Source organism: Ischnura elegans, chromosome 9, assembly GCF_921293095.1.
Source record: "Ischnura elegans chromosome 9, ioIscEleg1.1, whole genome shotgun sequence".
Classification (NCBI taxonomy): domain Eukaryota; kingdom Metazoa; phylum Arthropoda; class Insecta; order Odonata; family Coenagrionidae; genus Ischnura; species Ischnura elegans.
The window spans coordinates 21,658,387-21,684,505 of NC_060254.1; the positions used below are offsets into that span (position 1 = coordinate 21,658,387).

Genomic DNA, 26,119 nt, shown 5'->3' on the forward strand with positions numbered 1-26,119 from the left:
AGAGGTGGGGTATAGTAGACGCCCTAAGTGGCAATATAATCCACATGTCAACAAAGCTATGATTGGAAGCATCATAATAACTGCCATGAAGAGCAAGGCAAAATTTGTAGAGCCAATGTAGATCTCACGCCATGATTAGCAGTGAAGGGGGAATTATAAAATTGGTCTTCACATAGCTGGGAAAAACTGAAAAGAGAAAATTGAATTTCCATGGCTCATGATGAGGGCAGGGACGGATTCAGCATGAAATTTAAGGGGTAGGGTGACGGCCAGCATGGGTGTACCCAGTGAGGGGCAGGTGGGGTCAGCTGCCCCCCCTAGAAGCAAAAATGGCAAAAGTCTTTAAGCAAAATCAGTACTGCATTGAAACTAAAGTATTCAACAAATTTTCTTTAAACCCACGAAAAATGATATATATTAGTATAAGATATGTAACTAAAATAAAACTATTTTTTCAAGGAAATATTCTGATAAATCCCATGGCTTGCCCGCCCCCTCCTAGATCATGGCCCCCCAGTTATGATCCTGGCTGGGATCCTGGGTTTTTTATTCCCCAGTGACACTTAAAACATTATTCGACAAATCAGTAGATAAATTGGACCCTCTTTCAAGATCCGGCATTTATGAAATCAGCTGTGACTCGTGTGACGCAAAATATATAGGTCAAACAGGCAGCAATTTCAAAGTACGGGCAGCAGAACATAGAAGATGTTATGAAAAGAAAGACACTAAATCCCAGGTAGTCGCTCATCTCTTCAACGAGGGCCATTCGTGCAATTTCACCCCAAAAATATTGGTCTTCGAGAACAAAGGACGTCGGCTCGACGCACTTGAGCAGTGGGAGATCACCAGGAGGAAGAAACGCAAAATAAATCTCATGAACGACATTGAGTTCCTTAGTCATTCCCCGCTGTTAGCCCTACCCCCGCTAAAACCTTCAACCGAACCCCAATTCCTCACGTATCCCAACCGCCTCCCCACTCCATTCCCCCATCCTTTACCCCCCAACCTCTCTCCCACTTCCACCAACTCATAACCATACCCCCTCCTTTCCGCATGTACATATATAAGACTTATTGACGTAAACCATGCATTTGTACCTGATGATAGCGATGAATCGCTGAAACGCGTCGTACTTGAATAAATACTGTGGACATTCACAAAGTTTTTTCACTTTCATTTATATCCTGGGTATGCCCTTGACGGCCTGGATCCAGGGAGTAAGGTATACCCACAGGTCAGAGGGGCATTTTTTCTGTAGGAAATGTGCTGCACTCTACAATAAATACAACTCAAAACTCTCTCACGTTTGGGACTTGTAGCCTTGCATTTGCATATTCTCTCCCTTTACTCCGTTACAATGATAAAAAAACTGAAAAAAATAATAAAATTAAAACATTTCGAAGAAATTTGCGAGATGGGTCATAGCACCAAGACCAAGTACCTAAATCTGTCCCGGACGAGGTGATTCATTTCATGTTACACAGATGGTAAGGTAAGATGAGTTCCTGGGTATTTTCATAGGAAAGCAGTTTTTTTATTAAACAAAATAAATATTACATGATCTCTCGATACAAATTATTCCATAGTCACTTTACAAAATGATTGAGATCTTAACATTTCACTAACGTAGCTGGTGGAGGGATAACGGAAACAGTGCACACCTCAAGCAATAAAAACTTACATATGGCACCAACCGTTACATTTGAGGCATACACATTTTGTTTAAACACAGGTATTTTGTGACGTAATTTATAATTTCACTAATCTTAACCGTGGATTCGCTCATTAGTTCATGAGGTATGGACAAATTTTACATATGTGGCATGTATGATTCAAATTACATGACATCACAAGAATAATATTAATGTAGCACAATGGGACATGACGATGGCACAAAAATCAAGTACTTTTAAAATTCACAGCATTTTCAGAAAACTGAAATGCTTTCAATTGATACGTACATACTCAAACCAAAGTCTCCATGAAATACATGCCATTACTTACTGCATTCTAGCACCACAGCAAAAAATGAGATATAGAATTCTCCCAGAATTTGAAATAGGAAAATCATGCATATGGACTTTAAGTTAGGATTTAGTTAAAAATTTAGTTAAGTTAGTTAAAAATTTTAAGTTAGGATTTTACACAAAAAACCAAGGGAATGAATTTTATACTAACATACTAAAAGGGAAAAAGTTCCCCAAGTAAATTTGTGCCACTAATATCATTCAGCAAGAAAATTGTTTTCTCTTCTGATGATATGCTATATCACGGCCAAATTCCCATGAGGGAAATTCAAACACAACCAAATGTCTTCTGTTTTTCACCCCTCAAGTCTGGGACTACTAGTCAACCGATTAACCTTGGCCCAATGTAAGAGAAGATGCTACGTAAGAAGAAAGAAGAGGGGGAAGACAAAATACACAGGGAAGTTCTGGAAATAAACACTCCAAAGTCATTAAATAAAGTTTATCTAGAGTACCACCATTCCGGCAACAACTGCGAGTTGCCATCAGGGCGGGCAGCTCAACAGACTTTTACGGAGAAAACGGGAAGAAGATGTGATGTTTATGCATTTCTTTCATCCAAATTTGGCCTACAATAGTACACATCATGAAGATGGAAACCAATTTTCTCACAGACCGATAGCACCAGCAACAACCTAGATGTGATATTTCCCAATTGTATCAGGTGAGCTGTGGAGACAAAAAATATCCAATAGAAAATGGCCATGGTTTAAGCTGAAAGCTTGGTTCTTCACATATCGAACAGATATTACTTTGATGATTACAAAGAATATATGCAGCCATTCAGTGACAAATTATCCCTTGAGAAAAGTTATTTTAGGAAAGGTACTACGGGTGAAAATTGTAGCCCAATAAGTGCTCTTAACCATGCTGTATGCTCTTGGAAGATATTTGAACTCTTCTATCGCTGCATGCTTTTCCAAGGACACACTCATGAAGATCAAAATTCAAACACCATGAAGTTGTATGCTCAAAACTGATGTTCACAACAAACAGAAAAGCTAGGAAAAAAAAAATTTCCATTTCATATCTGCAGAACTTATATTTGGAGTATGCTTCTCAACAGAAGTGAGGCATGGACAATGAAGCAGCAGAGAAATCCAAGTTGGATTGCTCCAACCAAGTTGCATCAAGTTGGTTCGAAATGTGGTGCCACAGAAAAAAAGTGAAGATGAAATGGATCGACCGAGTGAGAAATTATGTCCAAAGAAGGGTACGAGAGAAGCCTTATAAAAACCTTGATAAGAAGAAAAAAAAGCGGCCTAATCTAAAGGCATGATGGCCGGATAAAGACAATTGTCAAGGGGCAAGTGGATGTCAAAAGGAAGACCTTGAATAAAATATATGGAGCACGTAAAGAAGGATGTGAAGGGAAGAAATACCTAGGTGTGACAAGATAAGCTGCAAGGAGAATTGAGTGGAGAGTTACATCAAACCAACCTAAGATTGTTGGCAAGTGATGATGATATCTTTCATGCAGTCAAACCCAGTATGATGGATGTGAAAGAGCACACAGGGATGCCGACTAACAAAAAATATTGGGGGGCCCAAATCGGGGATCTTGCCCAGGAAATTTTAGAAGTAGTGAATTTTAAGTTTTTCAAGCATTTTAGAAGAGTCACATGATCAACATTAGAACCCTGATAACACGAATCTTGATATCTGGACACACTGGGGCAAATCGACAAGCCTGACACATTTATTCCTCTCGCCCATAACGAATTTTTGAGGGGGCTTTGGCTCCTTCAAGCCCCATGGAGTCGGCACCACTGAGTGTACACTCTGAGCTCCTTTATCAACATGAGAAGTCAGCAAACTCCCCTGTTAACTATTTTACCACATAACACAAACAAACTTATCGAAGCCCAGTCATGAAGTGGTACTCTGGTAAGCTGGAGAGAGTACATTGAAGGCAATCAAATTGTTTCATCCCACGCGAGTTTTGGTGAGTCAATGAACTAGAATACATGAGCCTAACACGTAACATTCACGTGCGAAGCAGTCCTGTTAGTGCCATGACAGATGCAGGTAAATTTTAAACACAAGCAATTTCAGCACCACTTCAGTTGCGAGGGAAAACTTTTCTCACATAATACAGTAGAGAGAGTAATATATGCCAAACATCTCAATCTCAGGGCAACTTTATCCTTCCAAGCAACATACATCTTCACTTGGCCAGCTGATAATTAACTCATTAATTAAAGAAGACTAACCAATGAGTCATGTTTTCACAATATTGAGATGATATTATCACGAAAACTAGTTACGTCATTTCAACAAAAATATATTTTAAATATAAACAAATCTTTACACTCCTCTTTGACTGAAATGAGCATTTTAAATCACTGAGCAACATTATTGAAACATAATTACACAGTCCATTTGCATGATGCATTTTTGTGCAATGCAAGTACTTCAGCAAACAAGCATGAAATGTTTTCATGAACACCAATTGACAAGATATAAACAACATCAAGTCTAAAGATTAATGATCAGTTATGCATGATTGGAACAAAAATGTGTGGCATAAAAACTTGTCTATCAAGCAAATTATCACAATTACTTCCAGCTTATATTAAAGCAACAATCTTGCAAAAAAAATCACATGAATACAAAAATACATTGAGTGAAACATTAATAACATTTTTCTGACAGTAATACAAGACTTTCAAAGCAATGGAAGATTGATGGATAACATGTTAATTTACAACAAGGAAACGTTGCAGAAAATATTCATCTTTCTCAAAAATATATACACAAAATTTTCGTGCACAGCATATTTTTAGATATAACATTCATGAAATATAAATAAGCAATTTAAATATTGTAAAATTTCAATTCCATACCAAATATAAGCACTGTGTATAAGAACGATAAAAATATTCAAATACATACATAGAAAAACTTATTTTAAATAATCTAGTGTCTTGGTGAAAATTATGAAGTGAGCAAACCTTAAAGAGGCAGTGAATGTGCCCTTGGACAAATTTAAGATGGTACAACAGAATTCCCTCATAACCCTTCCAACTTCAAATTACTACCACAGTAAACACTGGTTATACAAGATGATTAGGGGGGGATAGCCTGATCAGAGGGGTAAAAGAGACTGAAGACCCAATCATGATCATTTTCCTAATTACTTTGATCTAGCTTGCTGCGTTTTGATTTCATTTACTGCGTGGAAACCTTGACAACGAGTATGGAGGACAAGAAGGAACTGGTTGGAGACGCTAGTGAAGAGGACTGATAGACAGATAACACCATAGCTAGTTGATCCAACGGTTAATTAGTGTTTATCGGTACTAATAATAGTTTGCTACTGACAGGCAAATTACACATTCATAATCAACCTTTAATTTTCACCAAGGTATGGAATTAAACATGATATATTGTGAGCAATGATGAAAAAATGATAAATGAGTTCATGTAATATGTACAATAGTACATATGAAATTCATGATAAAAAGAAAAGGGTGATACATTGTCTATGGTACAAAAGTCAGAACATTATTTTCAACTGTACAAATACACAAAAAGAATCATTAGTTTAAACATTACCATGGAAGAAGTGAAACAATGTGCTTACACCAATCTGAACGATGATATAATTTCAGTGAGTTCAGACTAAAACAATCCAACAAGAGATTTCATTAACATTATGATAATCACTTCACTCACAAGTACAAAAGCATTTATTAGGACCAAATGAGGAGATAATACTTATATCATTTCCTCTACACACGGTAACCACAAACAACTTCAGCTCTGTTAAGGGCTGAATAAGGAAGGTTCATTAGAGAAACCATTTTCATTAAAGAGTGAGATTCAGTGTTACCAGGTAAAGTGATTAATGAGGAATACCAACAAGTAACATAGATTTTCAATCAAATGTGAACCTAAGTTTGATTACAAAAAAGCAAGCACCGCTACATTATATTCATAAAAAAACTACCACTATATATACAAAAATTAGTTTCTCATTTTTTAAATGGCAAGCTATTTTGTAATGAATACTGATGAGCAACAACTTAATTGTAGGGCTAGTATTTGAATAAACCCACCCAAGTCCAAGCACAGAATCCACATGGATCAACACGATTCATCCACCTAAGAGGCAGCTGTCCCAAACATAAAAATTTAAGTATTGCATTGTGATTAACAACTCATGGTACCCCACCCAATATTTCACTGATCATTGATCTTTTACGTCAGTACTATATTATTAAAACCACAAAAATATGTTACTGTACTGTAGAAACTACACGTAAAAATAAAAATTGGATATGAAGCCTTACTGATAAGGAGTAGCTGAAAAGCCACACTCATCCAGGAACATAACTTCTTTGGCTAATGTTAGGAGGAATTTATGTATTAGGATTTGTATGCATACTAATTATTAACATTCAAATCTTCGGTAACTTTGCATTGGCAACAGGTATTAATCAGCCTAAGACTTGCAAAAATATTAAATCTTATTGTGCTCACACCATTATAGATACGGTAGATAATGATCACGTAAATTAAAAGCTGAAAAAAAGCTGAAATCACAAAAATGAAAGGGGGGTATGTTTAATTTCCTAAAATAATCATTGTTTACCTGAAAATAATGGAGTACAAAATAAATACAATAAGAAATACACTTCGAATGGGGAGTGCAAGTTCCAGCAACTAATGATACAACAAAATTTTTGAAATACATATCAAAATATATACAAGCACCATTAGTTTTCCTCTATTGACTTTTAACCCTCATGGTTTGAGGAACAAATTAACATGATTCACAAGATTAACTGGGCATATATTTGTTTCACTATCATTGGAAAGGCTTTTTTCACCATAACTTTCAATGGTGCAAGACATGATTAATAGCCTTGATTTACATTCCATTCATTTAATAGTCCTAACTATTTTTTTTTACATTATTGATGGCAGCTGCAATCCTAGTAACTCCCTAATATTCATTCAATTTCTACACGACAGACACATGCGCAACATATTAAAAAAATAACTATCAACTTGGTGTTCAAACGAAGAGAGCAACCAACGCAAGTTGTAAGCAAGTTCAGATGAGAATCTTTTGAATCATAGTAAATGAAGTTACATAAATACAATTTAGAAAATACCAAACAAATGATTCCAGGATTCCAGGGAATGCACAATCTCAACATGATTGCAGGCATGTAAATATAAAATGTTCATCATACCTCATAAACTTCATCAATATTCACAAAAAAGACCCTGGTTAACATTTTCAGAATAGGATTCCAAAGGAGATAATGTATATGATAGAATCTACATCACCCCTGACTCTGAAATCTCTAATGGCTACATGCAAAATTCAAGAAAAATTCACCAACTATGACTAAATCAACAGAATAGGTCAATGCAGAAGCTATTTTTGGGACATTAAATAAGGTAAAGAATCAAACTGCTGATCAGTTAATTCTCAATGATAGTGGAAAAAGAGATTATACCTCACCGTAATCGCAATAGCAATATGATAAAATAAAAAAGGGAAGTTTTATGACTCTAAAAGGTGAGCCAAAGAACATTGTGCACAGATCTTCATCAGCCATATCACCAAACTCTTCTGCTAAGAGTGAACATATCAGTCACCAAGGAACAGTCAATATAATTATCAATCTATAAGTGCCAGAGTGTATATCCAGGATGGGATTGTAAAGTTAGGCATGGATTAGGATCAGTTAAATAGATGCATAACACCTGCTAGAGTGGCCTCTTTTGGTAACATATTGCTCGTTTTAATTTTACCGGCATTATTGGATACAATAAAAAAAATCAGGTCCGATAACTTGAACTGTTCTTCAAGGGCCTCTTTACAGACCTTAGGTTCTCTTCCAATTGGTCTCCGTCCATACTGAGAGGTGGAACCTAAAATCGCGACAGTAACTATAACAGCAGTTGATAATTGCAGGGATCACATAGATGGACTGTTGGTATAATACTATAACTCTTGCAATGCCTTAACCTCATACAGCCTTTACTACTACATTATATAATTGAGGAACCTGATCAAGATTACACCTATAATTGGTATTGGTGAAGTTATCATTTTCCATCGCTTGATACAAGAACATTCGAATGGTGGTAAATTACTGTAACCCTTTGGAATAGCTAGGAAAAGTTCACTAATGAAATATTCACTATCTCAGTATAATTTTTTAACAGACCCAATAAATTTATCAATAATTTACAAAACTTGATATTCCCGATTAATTTAAATAATGTGATCCTTCTCGCCATTATACCACCCAGTCCTAGCATCATCAACTGGCACTCTGGCACTGAGAGGAATGACTGAATGTTCCATATTTCGCCATTGCATCTTCACTCTGTGGTGGGATAACATCATACATAATTTTAAAAAATACTCAACAGTATGTATTCACATATCCAAAATAATCCATGCAGCAGGCTTACTCCATCCTTGTATAAAAAAAATCAGACAACATTTACGTATTAAAATATGAAGAGACTTTCAGATCAGGGGTGTACCATTCTTTCCCTCATTTCAATTAGCACTTTTCAACAACATGACTCACCACTCAACAAGAGCAATTATATCATACACATACTTGTACTATATGCAATTATAATACACAATAAATTAAACCTTACAAAAAATAGAAGGAAGAGAACATCTGCTCTCCAGACGGAACAGCTGGACTTGAGGTGGTACCAAGCGTAATGATTATACAGCACCTTGATGGTGGTGGTGATGGTGACCACTGCTTCTTCTGCGCAAAAATGCCCTCCCATTCACAGGATATACTCGGGAGAGCAGTATGAGGGCAGAAGCAAGAGCAAGACGGACAGGGGCCTCCTGCCCACCCGGAAGCTTCACAAACACCGTCGCAACGCCAGCGACCCCATCCTCAGTGGGTTCAACAGCCACAGGTCTCACCCCCCTGTGCGCACTGCCTTGTCCAGGCCTCCACTTCTCGCCCATTATTCCCCACTGGCTACACCTCTGAGGCTTCTTGCGACTAGGACTGTCACTGCCAGCAACCCCACTCCCCTCCCCACTCGCAACCGACGACAACGCAGTCCGTGCCGGCGAGGAGGGCCTCGTGGAGTTGCCGACGTGGCCAGGATGGGAGAGGTGCTCCGGAGGCACGCTGCTCCACTTGCGAGGGCCGTGCTTGCGACAGCGCACACCCTGATGCCCACCATCGCCCCCACAGTCCACCTCCTCGGACTCGTCTCCCGAGGAGTGGCAGGGGGAGCACTGATAGAGCTCATCCTCGCGGCCGGGAGAGTCGAGAATGAGCGAGATGGAGGCAAAAGGCCTCTGGGCAAGGTGGAGCATCTGCACGACGTGCTGCCTCCGTGCACGCCGGGCATCTGCCGCTCTCTTGGCTCGCCACGCCACCACCACGCTTGCAAGGAAGAGAAAGAAGCACGAGAAGAAGACGGAGAAGAAGACGAAGAGGTCTATGTGCAGCTGGTCTTGGCGGAAGAAAGCGATGCCAAACGTGGTGGCGTGAGAGGGTGGGCTCCTCATGTTGATGGATCTCTTGCTCCTCGCCGCTTGGTCCCAACCACCACTGCCACTTTTCCACAAGTGTTCCCCGACACCATCAAACTCGCGTTCTTCGGGGCCCTCTTCAAACTCGCCACTGACTTTCTCCGGCCCTCGACCGAGAAGGGCAATATGGAAGCGGGTCGACCCCAGATCATGAGCCGACTGAGGCAAAGTTAGCACCAACCTGTTACGAAGATTTCTGACCACGAGGATGGAGTACGGGTCGTCTACGGTAATGTATGTAGCCAATCCACTTGCCTGTCTTTCAGTCACTCGGAAACGAGGAAGCAATGATATTGGACCAGCCACACTTTTTCCCCTATTAGATTGGTCAGAAAAGATTGAAGCAGGGATTAAAATCAAGACTTCAACACAAAAATTTAAGGATAAACAAAAATATTATTTGATGCATCAAGAATTAGCAACAGAAGAATGTTATTTTAAAGTATACAGGGACTAGCCGCGGTGATAACTTTTACGGGAGTCACCTGCAATGCACAATCGTGCGAAAGTTCCACAGAGAAAAAATCATTCGCCTTGACCGGGATTCGAACCCGGATCCCGGTCAAGGCGAATGATTTTTTCTCGACTCGACCGGAAATCGGGGGATCTGGGTTCGAATCCCGATCAAGGCGAATGATTTTTTCTCGGTGGAACTTTCGCAAGAAGAATGCTATGTTATTATTTATGTTACCAACCGGCGAATAAATTATATACACACTAATTCTTGTGTCTTTCAAGTTTTAGGGGTTTACTTGAGGGGGACTAAAGTAAACCTGATATCAGTGATGAACAGCATTTGTTATTTGCAACTGTCACTAGAGCCTAAGAGAGTCCAGCGAAGTCAGGCCAGAATAAGATCAGATGTGCATAAGTTGACTCCATGGAAATTTCTTTACAGAAAATAAGTAAGGCAGCATTATTAATTTGATACCCTTGCTTAATTTCACTTCAACCGGTTTTGACATTCTTTGCCACCAAAAAGAGTGGAAAATGATGGAGTTAAGCTCCACACATTTTTTGTGGCAAGAAAATTATCTTTGAGCAAGGTTAGCCCCTAACATTTTGCAGATTTTAGAATCCACTCACCTTCAAAACTGTCTATAGCCTTGTTATTTATTCTCTAAATTGAATAGATTCTTTCATATTTCTCACCTTTGAGGATAAGCTCTTGCTGAAAGACGAGGGTCATTGGAAGACTGGGTGGGAGATTCCTCTTTCCCAATTTTATCAGACTCATCTTCCTTCGATGAATTAACTTCATCATCAGAAGGATCATCATGACGTATTCGAAATCTTGGATCCAACTCCACCTTTGGGAAAGAAAAGTCAGGAAGTTAAAACACTGATGATATCTAGCTTTTAACCCTAGGGATGTGGGAGATTTTAGCTGCCAGCAGGGGGTGCAGGAGAGACCCCCTGTGTAGGAGGCACCTCTTGCCAATTAAGGTTAGTCTGGTAGAATAGGGTGGTTTCCTATTATTTTTTTATTGCCTACATCGAAAGATTATTACTCCTGGAGTACGCATTTCACGCTTTTAGATTTTTAAATGATGATATCTATTTTTCGCGATTACCGTATAAGCGTGTGTAAGAGGCGCACAGGTGTAAGAGGCGCACCCCTATTTTGAGCATCGGAGCTGTGAAGAAAAAAATTTTGCGGCATTTTTTTTTTTATACTTTCGTGGGGTGTTGCAGACGTACGCCTGGAATTTCGACAGTTATCAAACTTTTCTCTTTCAATATTAATTAGCGGTAATAGCGGCATAAGAGGGAGTAGGAAGAGTTCCGATCCTCTCTTCGCGTACGCCGTTGCTCTACGATGCTTGTCCTATTCACGAACAATTTTGTTTAAATGCTCTCGCAGGAGTATTGCAATAGAATTGCAGCCGTGGAAAATTTTAAGGCAAAACACGACAGGTACATAGCATGAACCTTCCCAAGAGCTTGGACAACAATCGGGGCAATCTCAGCGCCGTAGGATAATAACCACGTCGTAGATTTTACGGAACCACACTCGGCCCTCCATCAGTCAATGCCTCTGCCGTTTTTTTTTTCCTTTCCGAGACCCCACAGGAAAATAGGAAAACATCAAGTTACAGGGGAACAATGAAAACGTGTTTCATCCCTACCCCATCTCACCAACTGACCTTGATCGATCTCCCAGTTTATGGAGGCCAAATGCTAGGTGAGTCATCTACTGAGCCCGAAGTTATCTCGATAGCTTTCAATAATTGTATGACACACACGACGTTCAAAAAAAGGAAGAGATCTAACGCGATGCATATCTGACAGAATTTAAGTTTTTTAAACTCTAATTGTTTGACACAAAGATATATGGTTAAAACAAGGCTACTAATATTCAAAATAGTCCAATCAGGACAATTTCGGAAGAAACAAGCGTAGCATAAGCGCATTCAAACAAGACACGACGGACTGGAAACTTCAGTCAACGCAAACTGCGTATATCACATTGCTGCGCCTTCGCCCCTTCGCTTTGAAGGCAACAACGTCACATGCAAGATCGGACGTGTTCTTCCCGTGCTCCTTCGCTCATAGCCTCGTAGCTTGACATACGGAGGGGAGGGAGCGCGCTCATTCCCCTGGACCTCTCCTTCCGCGCTCTTCACTTATAAGCATTTCTGATTTCTTCCATCCACAATTTAGTCCAACAATGAACACACTCGTTCGAATTTTTTAAAGCGCAGGTTTTGACACCAATATAATTTTCAGTTGCAATAATCCTCATATTAGCGTCTGAAGATGATTTTTGGAAAGTCAGGTCCTCAGCGTGATGGAAATTACTCGGCAAGACAGATATTGACTATTAACCAGGTATGTCCTTCAAAAATACGCGTTTCTCTACTTTTGATAACCGATTACTATATGCAGTATAAATACCGCGAGATGTCCACTCGTGGCAGTAAATTAAGCGTGCCCTCCGGAGCGAAAAACCCTGCGCGATCTTCCATGTTTACCTCTGGGGTACCGGCGTGACGGCGCGATGCTTACAAGAAAAGCAAACAGGAGCATTTTTAAAATACGTCACTAAGGGAGAAACTCCCCTGCCTGCCTGTCTGTTTTTGACCTAGGATTACAGATGACTGACTCACACTGAAAACCAAGGCCACTCAGTTCCCCTTAGACTTGCGACCGGTGAAGGGGAGCGGAGAAGATAAGAAGTTTGTGTAAGAGGCGCACCCTCATTTTCGGCTGCAATTTCTGGGAAAAAAGCTGCGCCTCTTACACGCGCTTATACAGTAAATGAAAAGTGAAAATTTTCAAGCGAGCGAAAACGCGACGCGTAAGTATGAATGCCGGGAAATCTCTCCGCGTGACGTATTTCTGGTTCCTGTTGCCGCCCTGCGAGGTGACCTTGAGGCGAGGCCTAGCGCTGATATGATGCAGGCTGCTAGCGGGTAGCCTAGTACCCTGCTGGCTGGTAGCGCTTGGCTTAAATAAGGATTATTAATAACTTATCAAACGAGGAAAACTTTCCGACCTTAGCCAGTTTTAATAAGTGATTGTTAAGACATGTTTCCCTGAGCTCTGCGCCTCATGCATGCATTGGTAACCTCAGACGATGTATAACTCCTATCTTCTCCTATAGAAACTAGGTCCCTGTGACGTCAAGTGGAGTGGCATCGCATGGGCGCCAATCTGGCCCTTTTCAAATGAGGATAAAAATGGACCATTGCCATTCGTCTAACCCAGTATTTCTAAAACAAAATAATTTGTATATTATGAATACACTAATGGTGGGTAACGAATCGCAATCAATGCCTTTCGTTTTCTTTGATGAAGGAAACCACCCTATTAAGCCCTTTGGCAATCCTTATGGTTAAGGAAAGTGCCCAAGTGCAAGATATCCAGGCAGCAATAAAAATTTTTGTGCAGTCAGTGTGCAAAACGTGTAAAAACATTACCATGCACTATGAGTTAAAGAAACTCCTATGAAAATTCTGCTTTTGTGAACTTCATGGCAATGGGATCACTGTACCTCTAGTTTTGGCAATGAGATTTGAGCTATGTGCTGCCTATACAGCCACACTAAACAATTGTGTTAAGGTGTATTGTATAATTGTAAAAGAACTTGAAAATAGTTTTCATAATGCACAAGCAAATTTGATATTTGTATACTTTTCTGAATAATGGTAATTGAAATCCAGCTTTTGGCCATGTTCAAAGTCCAGGGAAGGGTAAAATTTAATTTTCAAAGAACTTCCTCCAGCATAGAGCTGTTACTCTCTCCATAAATAAACAATGAAATGCAACAATCAAATACATGGCAGTGATGAAAACAAGAAGTAACAGTTTTGACATTCTCCTAGTTTTTTTCTTTGTTTTTCTTCCCCCTCGCCATTAATACAAAATGCTTATGCATAAATGCTTTTAAAAAATCCATTTTGCATTCTAATAAACAAGAAACAAAAACCCCACAAGAATTTATACATGTGTAATAAGTTCTGAGTTCAACCTATTTGTACTGATAGTAAAAATACTGGTTTCAGAGGTAAATTGTTTAACAGCACGCATATGACTTACCATGTGATCTCCAGTGGTTGAATTGATCTGGATGGTAAAAGCATCTTCTCTGGGCGAGAGGAAGAGATCTAATCCCCCCTGAGTCACGTCCACTGTAAAACGTATGTCCACATTCATGAAGCGAGGCTGCACCACAAGAAAAGAAGTTTTCCCGGGCAAAAGGGGATGGGGCTTTCCACTGCAGTCTTCTACAAGAGCAGAAATATTAAACATTAAATTACACTTTCAGTATTACAAGGAATGGTTCACTTTTTAACTTGAAAGGTTCTTACTTTACCCAAAAATTCAAACGTCAATCTCTACTTGAGAACACTTGCCCCACCACACTGGAATAATTCCCACAAGATTCCGAAAATCAATTTCCCTGACTTTAGCCTGACGTAAGTCTTTGTTCCCCTCACTTTTTCAAAGTCTCTACTCCATATTTAGATAAAACTATATTTGGCTCAGCCAATTACGGCCAACTTCGTCTATGATTCAAGTTTGCCGAGGAAATACCTACAGATTGTTGTTCTTACAGGTTATAAGGAGTATTTCCTTATATGGTCAAATTTTCTATGAGAGAAACATGAGAAGCTGAGCATAGCTAGAGGAATTCGCTTCTAGAATTTGTTGAAAGCTAGATAGCTTTAAGGCTGTGCAAGGCTCCACTTTCCAAGATTCAAGATAACAGTACAGCTCACATTCTGCTTGATTTCAAGATAAATATGGTTGAAAAAGTGAGCCTCAAGCTTGTCTCCAGATGGTTTTTCCCTGCCTTCATTTGTCCATAGCAGAGAGGTAGCACAAACTTGCAGAATAAGACAAGGCATACTGCTGTGCACGTTATTTTGTCATGGCACAACATGAAAATATCACGGAGCAATATTCCAGAAAACCTTTTGATAAATATGAAGATACATTGACAGTTAAGATTTTTCCATTAAAGATATTCCACTGTGAATAGTTTCAATATTTTTGGTAAAGCCTTTATTTCAGCAAGTGAAGGGGGTTAAAACTGGTTTTCCTAGTTTATTTTGGTACTGATTCTTTTTAGGGTCTGATCCTGTTCCAGACTTAAAAACCAGCAAAACGAATAGCCAAAGAACCAAATTAATCAATCCGTAATTAATATTCAAGTAAAGATAGAGTAAGTCTACTCTGACCTCAGCCTAATGAACAAGTCGGCAGAAAAGATAGAGAAAACTTTTCCCCGCATTGGCATATTTACTTTCAAAACTTGCAATCCATTCTTTCATTTCAGTGAAATGATCGACCAAATAATTATAAAGCTTTATACTATAGAAAATTTTGGTTTTCCAAGACAAAATATGAATTGCTATGATAAAATGAGAAAACAAAATCAACAGATTTATTTGACAAAATTTTAAGATTATACATATCCAATGTAAATCTGCCTCTAATAATAATTGATGCACAGAGTGCTATCAGAAGGAAAAACAATGGGAGGAGGCCACAAGTAAAGAAATAGAGGAAATGCATAAGCATTGAATGCACCATTAATTGAGGGACTACAGAAGGAAAAGAAGACTTCTGCTCCTGGGAGGTAGAATGCATAAATGGTCAGGGATTCAATATCTTCAGAGAATGAAAGAGTTACTTAGTTACTTCATGGCAAGAGATACAAAACTGAAACTAATTCAAAATAAGCATAAATTACCTTGAGTTTTGGGGTCAAAACAATACTCAGAATCAACAACCATTTGCCTGTAGCATTGATGGCCATTTGTTGGGGTCCCAACATAATATTCTCGGCATTTGGAACACTGCAGCTTCCAGCACTGTGTCTGCTGAGATTGCAAAGGCTGGTTACCGAGGAGAATACCACTCTGGAAAAAAGAACATTAAATTAGAGTCTGATCATCATGAGTTGGTACTTAGGCATTTAAACCTTCAACAAACAACCAATAGGAGGCTGGCTTGTAAAGAGTCTTTAATCTTGGCATATGTTCCATAGCCTTTATCCCAGTGTAGAATAAGTAGGACATGATAAAAACAAATGTGAAAAAAGCATAGGAATACTACCTTCCCTTGATGTATGACTGTATTTGAAGATCCATGATGAGAAGTTTTTGATGACAGATGGCCCGAAGGGATGAACACCCCACCAAGGGTCTGACCAGAGAGTGGTAATGGAGGGTTGCCAACAGTGGCCAGAACATTCGTAGCTCCAGATAAACACTGAGGATCAGATTCAGTGTTGTTCTGGCAATTACAATTTTCTCCAGTGACAGGATCGCAAATGTCACCATGACCATGACATTCACACCTATGTGACAAAGATACACACACATTAATATTTGCCAACAGAATCTTACATCACAACAATGGGATTGATGGATCTAGTTTTGAGGTCTGTTGCTAATTGATATCACTACATCAATAGACATAAGAGGACTCAATGGGTTTTCTAATACAGAAACTCATGAACAAAAGTCATAAAGATCTCCGATAGTAATAATTGAGACAACTGTAGTATTTTTCCACACTTTATAATCTTACTCAACCGGTTTATATGTTTATGCATCATTCTCAAGAGCTGTCTTCTGGTACATACTGATTGAATGTGATTTCATTCTGTAAATTTGAGAAGTTTCATTCTCTAACCTAAATTCTTTTTGTTTATACCCTCATCACATCATTCTCAAGGAGACAACTCTTGAGAATGATGCGTAAGCATTGAAACTGGATGAGTAAGATTGAAAAGTATGGAAAAATACCACAGTTGTCTCAATTATTACTATCTATGAACTTCCACAAAGTCAACTTGTCGACATTCAGCCTGACTATCTCAGAGTTATCCAGCAATACCTCAGCAACTAGTTATCACTGAGTTAGTACAAATTCTAAAAAAAATACACATTTGGTCCTAATCTATCTAATAATTAGGGTATAAACAAAAAGAAGGTTAGAGAAAGAAACTTCTGAACTTTACATAATGAAATCACATTCAATCAGTATGTACCAGAATCCTTGCAGCTCTCAATATTCTCTCAAAGACATTGACCAAGTATGAAGAACCTGTCTTCACCACTGGGTCCATTAACCTACACACAATCCAATCCAAGCGCCACATTCCATGGTAGGTAGGCATATTATCAAAGCAACCAGATGACAAAAAACAAAAAAAAATTATTTATGACATTATGCACGAACTGTAAATTAATTGAAACAAATAATATTCATAATAAATAAAACAATCATTGATACAATCTCCACCCTTGTTTTGCTATAAAAAACAATGAAACTGACGTAGAAATAAAATGCAGCACGCAAATGTTACATATGCTGCTTTCAATAGCCAGTCAGTGATCTTCACTTTTCTTCGCCTTTTCCACCTCCTCTAGGGAAAAGAAATCACATATCGAGCTCTTTCTGGCAAACAAAAATAGATTCAATGATACAGAACATGGATTTCCACACCTTCTGCCACAACTCCTATCCTTTAAAGATTTCATATTCAAATTCAGCATCAGCATGCGAAATAGGTATAATGTGGGATCTAGCATTGTGTGACTCAGTCTTTAGAATCAGCATTGGATGTAATACTCACAATCTACAGGGCTGGCGATGGTCAGTTGAACCCCGAAAATAGCCTGGAAGACATCCCTCACACTTTTCCCCAGCTGTTCCATTTGCACAGCCAATGCACACAGCCACTGTCCTGCTTACACTCTCGCCATTTGTGTTCATGAGAGAGCCCCATTTGGGAAAAGTTGATTCATCGACTTCCATATATTTTCCTGAATACTGGTAGAATAAATACAAATAAATAGCAGAGAAATATGAGCTAAAAGACGAATGATAGTAACAGAATGGTAAAATGACTGGTTTTTTCTGACTAACAATGACACTGGAGATTTATCAGGTTTCACACTGGGGAAGATTTCTCAATCTTCATCCAGCATTTCAATGCGTGACTTACCAATTGTCAGGAATCTAATGGCATTCCATTTGTACATCAGGCTTATATACAATTACTGCAGTTAAAGGCCATTTTACACTGGACACATAATTGCACAATCTGAAGTGTGTACAAAGGCACAGTCAATATTGTGTCATGTAAAGCGGTGAATTGCTATCACATATGCAAGAATGCATGGATGTGAGATGGCAAAATAGCCCTTGTTCTTATTTCATACATGGGTTCTCACAATTTCATATCATAATGAGAAATTACCAGCACAATTACATGCCCAGTATAAGACGGCCTAAAGAGCAGTTGCTCTCACAGCATTTTCATCCACTACAGCATCTATCACAACCATATGACTCACTAGGAAGAAATGAAGCTCCTATGTCCATCCCTTGGGTACTGGGATCACAAACCAAAAGAATCCATTCAAATCTGACAGGATTGCAGGATTATCAACAAAGATAACGGCTACAACATAAGCAGAATATGGAGTCCTGAACCCTTAACCTACTGAAAGGCCAAGGGTACTGACAGCCAATCAGGAGATGCTGACAGAACAACCGCTCTTATCTGGCATAAATTGCATAAAAACTTAATGAACAAACAGAGTGGCATTGAATACCAGAATCCCTGAGAACGATGGGAAAGTTGCTCAACAAAACAATGGAAGAAGATGAGGAAAATCTTTCCCAGTGTGAAACCCAAGAAATCTTCACTGCCAAGGGAATGGCACACTTAAAGAATGAAGATTAATTTCATTGGAAATTTTGCCACAAATAATCATTCGAAAGCATATTCATCAAAAAGGGAGACAACACAGAGGCAGAATAAAGGGTAAGATTAAGGGTGGCTGCCCCCTTAATTCCCAGCAAAACATAAATGATGGAAATCATAAAAGTGGCCCTCCAATGCAAGTTTCTGTTTCACCAGCTCAACGAACAATGTTTAAATATAAGAGGAGAATATTTTAAAGCCTCTTGTCAAAGCACATGTATTACTGATGAGAGTTATTGCATAGAATCAAAGCAATGTGGAAAGTATACTCATGACCCCTCCTCCAAAAACAATGACCTTAATCCACGCCTTAAACGGTTAGCAACGTAACACACAGAGGGTAAATATGTTCAATTGGAAACTAAGGATACATAATATAACAGAAGTGGCATTATGACTTTCGGTTGAAGCCAGATGCTTGCACAATTCTTCAATACCAGGGATCCTCATAGATCATTAAACATATCCACTCTCATGAACATATATAAGTCCAACACTGACTTCAGAAGCTATACAAGTAAGACTGAGCAGGTGAAATCAACACATGTAATCCAAGGCTAATACATCAATTTACAATTTCTGAATATTAAAGGTTAATTTTCAACTTCCCTAACACTTCTGTTCCGGTTCCATCTATGCTTCCTTTTTAAAAATACGACTATAAAAATTCACCTCCAAAATATTGGTAGATAGCCATTAAAATACCTGATATGAAGATGTAGAACCATCAGATGCATTGATGCAATGTGGGGTGTGCCCATTGCAGTAATCTAAGCAAGGCACACACTGGCCTCCATTGGTGGGGTCACCAACAAATTTCGGCAAACATCGCTCACACTGAGGCCCCTAATCAATGAACAAAAAGAAGTGTTACAAAAGAACATAGAAAAGACATTATAAAACCTTAGCCACTAAATAACAGCCAGGAAACAATAAAGCAGATAGTTTTACTCCTGTAATTGTCACGAAAAAGAGCCAAACAAAAGTCGTACCTTTTAGACGTATAATGATCATCTGTTCACGTTTTACAATGCACAATAAAACTTACATTGTTCAGTAGCCGTTGATTGGATTATCACCCAATATCCTCAATATCCCAGTCCCCCCCCCCCCCCAAATACTTTCATTTCCTACCTTCCTATGTTCTCTCTTTCCTACCCATCCCCACCCCAAAAACCACTAGTTTTTCAACTGAGAAGGGAAAAATGTGTAGAGAAAGGATGGCACACATAACAAAGTTGCGAATGGAGTGAGTATAGACAAGAGGTTCCTCAGCACTACATCCTTCTGCTAGGTCTCGTCATTGTACTGCTAAACCCTAGATCTACGAAAAATCATAGGATTTTTCTTCCTCATAGAAAAATCTTTTTTTTTAGAAACATTAAATTAGTTATGTTTCGCTAATGGTAGGCCCTGGTCGCTTCTATAACGGCGAGGGTTTTCCCGTCCCGCCCTTCCCTCCCTATCCTTCCCCTGGAAATGTCGTTGGGCTCTAATAGTGGCGATGCCTCCCATCCTTTTTCTTTCTTTTGTCCTTCCTCTTGAGATGTTGCAGGCATATAAGTCTCAGACTTGGTTCCCAGCCCTCAAGAGTGTACCCCATGCGAGCCCTCCCTGGGTTCCCGGATCCACTGCTTAACCCTAGGTATCCACGGAAAATCGTAGAAATTTCCTTCCTCACAGGGAATTTTTTCTTTTCAGAAGAAACATTAAATCATGGTTTTGCTAGTAGTAGGACCCGCACACCTCTGTGACTGCGCAGGATTCCTCTTCCCTTCCCTTCCACTCCTATCCACTCCCTGGAGGCATCGTCAGGCTCCTATCTCGGCAGCACCTCCATCCTTTCTCCTTCCATGTCCTCTCCCTTCCATGGTGCAGAGTTGATAAGTGAGAGCTTACAGACCCTGCCCCAGGAGAGTAACCCCACGAGCCCGTCCTGGTGTCTCGTTCCACGTGCTTACTCCTAAGTATTCTAGCCACATTGCAAGTCTTCCTCATCGGCTCTTGGCGACACATGTCTCTTCCAGCAAGGGCCAACCCTCTACATATTCTAACAGAAATTCAACCGATTCATTCAACTGGTGAGTTGAGCATACATGCACACAGACTTTTGGAAATGATAGTACATTGCAGTTCCTTCTCATTCCATAAGATAACACACAAAGACATATGATCAAACTTGGTTATAATTTACTTGAGAAGGATTTCACCGCATGGTTGAAATAAAACATAATAAATAAAGGCTCACCATTGTATTGTTGTGGCATTCAATACAGTGGTCCAATTTGTCTGGGCCCAGGCAGTTGGAGTGTTCATTGCATTGGCACTTAATAGAGCAGTCTTGGCCAACATACCCAAAATCGCATTGGCAAAGATTTGGCTTAGCACACCACCCATGAATGCAACTTGGCTGACACACTGGAGCACATCCCAGCCTGAAATTGATAACATAAAAATGTAACATCAATACAATTTTCTTCTCCATGCATCTACTAAGGAAATAAATCTGTTGAACAAAACCTACAGAGGTAACTAATTTCTCATTCAATAAAAAAAATACAATAGGTACTTTATTCTTTTTTGCAATATGTACCTTTTGTAATTTGTATTTTGATTTCTTATTGACATTTTTCAATTTCTTTGTGACCTCTAAGGGATAAATAATATTATTATTATCATTAAAAGTTTCATTTGCATTTTTATACTTCCATAAAGTTGAGCCTGATATTAATGAGTACACAAATTTGAAATTACCTTTCTTCTTCCTTGTATCCTTTCCCACACACACAGCTGAAGCCTTCGGGCAAATCCACACACTCTTGCGACTCCGGATGACAGGAATGATGTCCATTCTTACATTCATCTTCAGGTGGACAGTTTAGATAATGCCACGAGAAAACTGATCCTTTTCCTAAAGTTGTGGTGCTATTTAATTTTCCCACATTACTGAAGTTAACGGTAATATTTCCCTTGGCCCTTACATAAATCTCGTGGCAAACATGAAGAGATGAAACAGGCTGGTCGGATGGTCCTTGAAGTGAACCCTCTGAACACACCCCCTGACCAGATTTACCATCCGAAGATTCCAAAGAACACCATCTAATTAGTGAAAGGGAAAAAACACAAAATCACAGAGGGTAACAACTTTCTTTAATGTAAAAAAAACTAAGGTGCTTTTTATTTTTATGTGCCTATAATTCCTACAGCCAGTTAATGAATGACCTCAGATATTTCATTGCAGCAAAAAAACAAGAATTATTATTTTTTAATATGATAGGGCACCAAAAAGAAATGAAATAAAAAAAGAACTACTTATGTCATAAATTATGACATAATTCAGGAGAATATGTCTTAACCTGTCCGAGGACTGGGTAAGATGAAAGTTGACGACAGTTGCCCAGTCAATCAAAACACTGGTTTTGGAAATTTTAATTCCTATTTTAATTGGCTTTAGACATACACTTCAAAATTTCATAACAATATACTATCATCTAGTTATTCCCATTTATTTATCAACCACCTCCATCAATGACTTGCATTGAGTATTAAATAAGTGCTTGAATGCAGCCATGTATTTTTCCTCAACCCCCAATTGAATTAAGAGTTGCTCACACACTTCCAGTAAAAAACTATGCTAGGATGAGCACCCAAAATACAAATCCCTAACCATTAAAAACATTTTCCCAGTCACTGCATTAGCGCTTTCAAATCATTCAAAAATATGCAGTAACTAATAAAAGTGGTCACATCATTCCATCTTCTGTATCCAATAAACGAAGTCACCTTTTTCCATTTCAAAGGAATTCATCATAACGAGGTTTCATTGCATAATTAGCACAATTTTAAATCATCAACACTGCCTAAAATGTTTTCAATTATAATCAGCAATACAGGAAAGATGGCCCTTTTTAAAAGCAGGGTTTAAAAGTAAAGCTTGAGAGAGGAAATTGGTCACTAACCACCATTGTCGTCACTGGCAAAAAGCTGGTGAGTGACCCATCAGAGGACTAAGTCATTCCACCACACTATTTAGTGAATGGTAATTTCTCCAGGACAACCAAGAATTATGCACCAAAGGGACATAATGTGACTTGTCAGAGGCTCACAATGTCTTGGAATACTGATGATTGGATTTTCATAAAGAGGTAATTCTAATTTATATAAAAACTTAGTATTTGGAACTGGAATTTTGAATTTGCTGGATTCCATTATACATTTTTAAAATAGAACAGCAAAATGTAAACTTCTGATCTTAAACTACATTAAGTTTAATGAGAATGAATGTGTAAAAGGATGATTTAATTCAACAACATGTTTTCATATTTTTAATTCATAATAATTGACTGAATCAAATCCTTTCACACATAAGTTAAAATACTTTTAATTTTTGCCAAAAATATTTTGGCTGGAACTGCAAATGTAGGCTAATGCATGACAAAGGGATCAGAATAGACCATGTGCAGATAAGAGCCTATTATGGTGACGCTGTCAAGGAGTGCCCATGTCTATCACAAATGAATATCAGTTGCTATACTATGTTATTTTATCTTTATGGGTGAGCTGGTGTGGCTAAAGCAAGTGGGTGTGAGAGGAGGGAAAGCTTTTCGACACGTGACCATCCCTTGACCAATCAGCAGACACTAGGAATGGCCTCAGTCAGTCGCTCTCAGACCTCCATCGAGTTAACACTGTGTATCTTCTAGTGGAGCAGTGTCGCAAAACCTCACACTTTCTTCCTGTATGTCTTTAAGCATGCCTTTCACCAATGGTGCCTCATTCAGTATGGTTGCTGACAATGTCCTCAATACCTTCCAAATGAGTAGGTATATTGTCTCTGCGCCAGGCCCAAAATACCTGGGGCCACCCACGATTCTCACTTTTTCAGTGACAAAGTAGGGCGGCTATGTACATTTGGCAACGTTAAGTACATTCCTCCTCCCTCTCTCTCCATACTAATGCCACCCCATTAGCAAAGCCTTCTGATAGTGTCCGGGCTCTCACGAGAGCTCACCCGCAAACATAAAGTGAATAGAATATAAACGGCCCATAGCAAGACATGTGAACAGAATTTCTGATCCAAACGAACAGATACTGAACACCTACAAGCCTATTTTATCTCCATCAAAAATGTTGGATTTTTACCATGGTCAGAATTTCTAGTCCCTTCACAAACATCCCCACAGGAATCAACAACATCTGCTTTATTTGTTATCGCACCTTCAATTTACTTGAACATCCTACTAAATTGTAACCCACAAAAAAACTCCATGCAGCAAACCCCCTCACAAAGTAGTCGAAATTTGCCCACTCCCATCAAATTAGCTGCATGGAAATTTTACACTAATTATCCAACAGGAACCATGCATCTAAAACTATTTAAAAAAAATTAACAGTAGAGATACTAAAACAGAGAGAAAAATTATGCAAATAACTTTAAAAATTTAACACAACACCAATTCATTGACTAAATGACTCACCCACATCGAGGGTCTCGCAGACACGTAGCACACTGCTTAAAGTGAGAGCACGGAGAAGGACATTGTGTTGGTGATCCATGTAGAACAAGTCCACACACACCACCCACACAGTACAGAGGCTGATAGCTAGGAGAGATACACTGCAAATGAAAGGAATAACAAATCAAATAACAATAACAAATCATAATTTCACCATCATCCCTCAAAGTTTCCAGCGGGTATGGTAACCTCAACAAATAGGCTGGAGAGGAAATTTTTCCATATGACACTAAACACCTGTACCCAGCAATGTCAATTAAACTCCTGCAGTGTTTTCACCTCTGGAAAGTATAAGGGTTGTTGACCCTGTAGGGCCAACAAACCCTTGATAGGTCATCAGCCCAAGCAAAGACATATCTCGCCATGTGCCATAAAAAGCCTTAAATAAGGTCGTTTGAGGAACTAAATTTCCCCTAGTTGATGTAGGGTACCTGAACCAACCCTACACCCAACAAAAACTTAGCCAAATTTTGTCTGCTCATCACTTTGATTGTAGAATCATAAAAATAATGCTCATTAAGTCAGATGGGCATACATCGCCCAGCAAAAGTTTTAAACCAGTAATCCATCACAAAAATTAAAACACAACAGTAGACTCTTGTTAATACAAACAACGTTACTATGAAGTTCTCGTTATTATGAAGCAATTCGTTGGTCGCGATGAAACGGCCTATCCTATCAATAGCAAAAGAAACATATTACACAATTTTCGCTATTACGAAACTACAAACCTCAGTCCCAGTCCCAGGGGATACAAAATAAACTTTATTATGAAGTTCCATGACAAAGCAATGGCATTTAGGTAGATACACACTAAACTACATTATCATTATTGATCTACGTTTAAGTTCTCTTCTTGTACTGTGCCAAAGAGCATCAATTTTGGTTCTTTCTTCAGTAGGAGATACTTCAACATGCACGCAACATCATATAATAAGCTTCATTCCTGTGGAATCGGACTTAGAAATTTTTCAAATCATCGTGAAAAGTTAAAAGTCCAGAACTCCATGTTAATTCCCTATGGTGACGTCAGTTTCCGGTCCCCATCCCACTGGTTGCCTCGGCACTCTCTCGCTACATCCGGTGTAGATAAGATAAGCCTCTCTCTGTGAGAGAGCTGAGTGTCACTTGTGACGTCAGTGGTGGTACATCATGCCTAAGTATCGTTCTGTAAGAAGATGGGCTCCTCGGAGACCAGTGGAAAAAATAATCAAGGACTGCACTGTGTTGAAGGCTAATCATGCTGGAGCTGTCAATGTTTGGGTTGCTGATACTATTGGAACTCTATTTGGTTTTAAGTTTACCTTTGCTGTTGGTAATGATCATAATGTACAAGGTTCATATTGGCTCACTATTTGCTTTGCACGGATACCTAATAATGTAACCATGAATATTGGTGGCTTGGAGAGTTTTCCTGCATCTGATGTTTTGTGTTATAAAACTATTCAAATGAATAATTTTCAATCTTATCAAAAGGAGCATTGTACTACTGTTTCCTCGAATGTATTAACTTCTAAAAGGTGTATGAGTTTAAACCTGAAGATCGTTTAATTGTATTTTGTAAAAGTAATTTAACTCCAGATTCTGCTTCCATTGGAGTTTTTGGTGATGTTCAATTTTATGTTAAAGGTTAATAAATGTTTCGTTTCATTTAATTTCGTTCTTTCATTTCCATGCGCATAGCGTGTTGTCATTTGTTATTGCGCCCAGTGCCATCTTTGAATCTCTGGGCTTAGAAAAATTTTGCGTCGTACGTACGGTGACCCACTCATTAACGCTCATAAATTGGAAG

General features: G+C 38.9%; 1 protein-coding gene across 1 annotated transcript in view; it reads right to left on the bottom strand.

Moving 5' to 3' along the window:
- Positions 1-4,298: 4,298 nt before the first annotated feature.
- Positions 4,299-26,119, bottom strand: part of LOC124165245 (multiple epidermal growth factor-like domains protein 8) — an 81,836-nt gene continuing 60,015 nt past the window's right edge. The window contains exons 33-42 of the mRNA XM_046542564.1: positions 24,289-24,428; positions 21,566-21,910; positions 21,060-21,246; positions 19,517-19,657; positions 17,675-17,871; positions 16,147-16,390; positions 15,782-15,950; positions 14,122-14,309; positions 10,732-10,889; positions 4,299-9,895 (exon numbers count right to left, since the gene is read on the bottom strand). Of these exons, the coding sequence (XP_046398520.1) occupies positions 8,743-9,895; positions 10,732-10,889; positions 14,122-14,309; positions 15,782-15,950; positions 16,147-16,390; positions 17,675-17,871; positions 19,517-19,657; positions 21,060-21,246; positions 21,566-21,910; positions 24,289-24,428 (2,922 nt within the window). The 3' untranslated portion in view covers positions 4,299-8,742. The remainder of the gene's footprint in view (positions 9,896-10,731; positions 10,890-14,121; positions 14,310-15,781; positions 15,951-16,146; positions 16,391-17,674; positions 17,872-19,516; positions 19,658-21,059; positions 21,247-21,565; positions 21,911-24,288; positions 24,429-26,119) is intronic.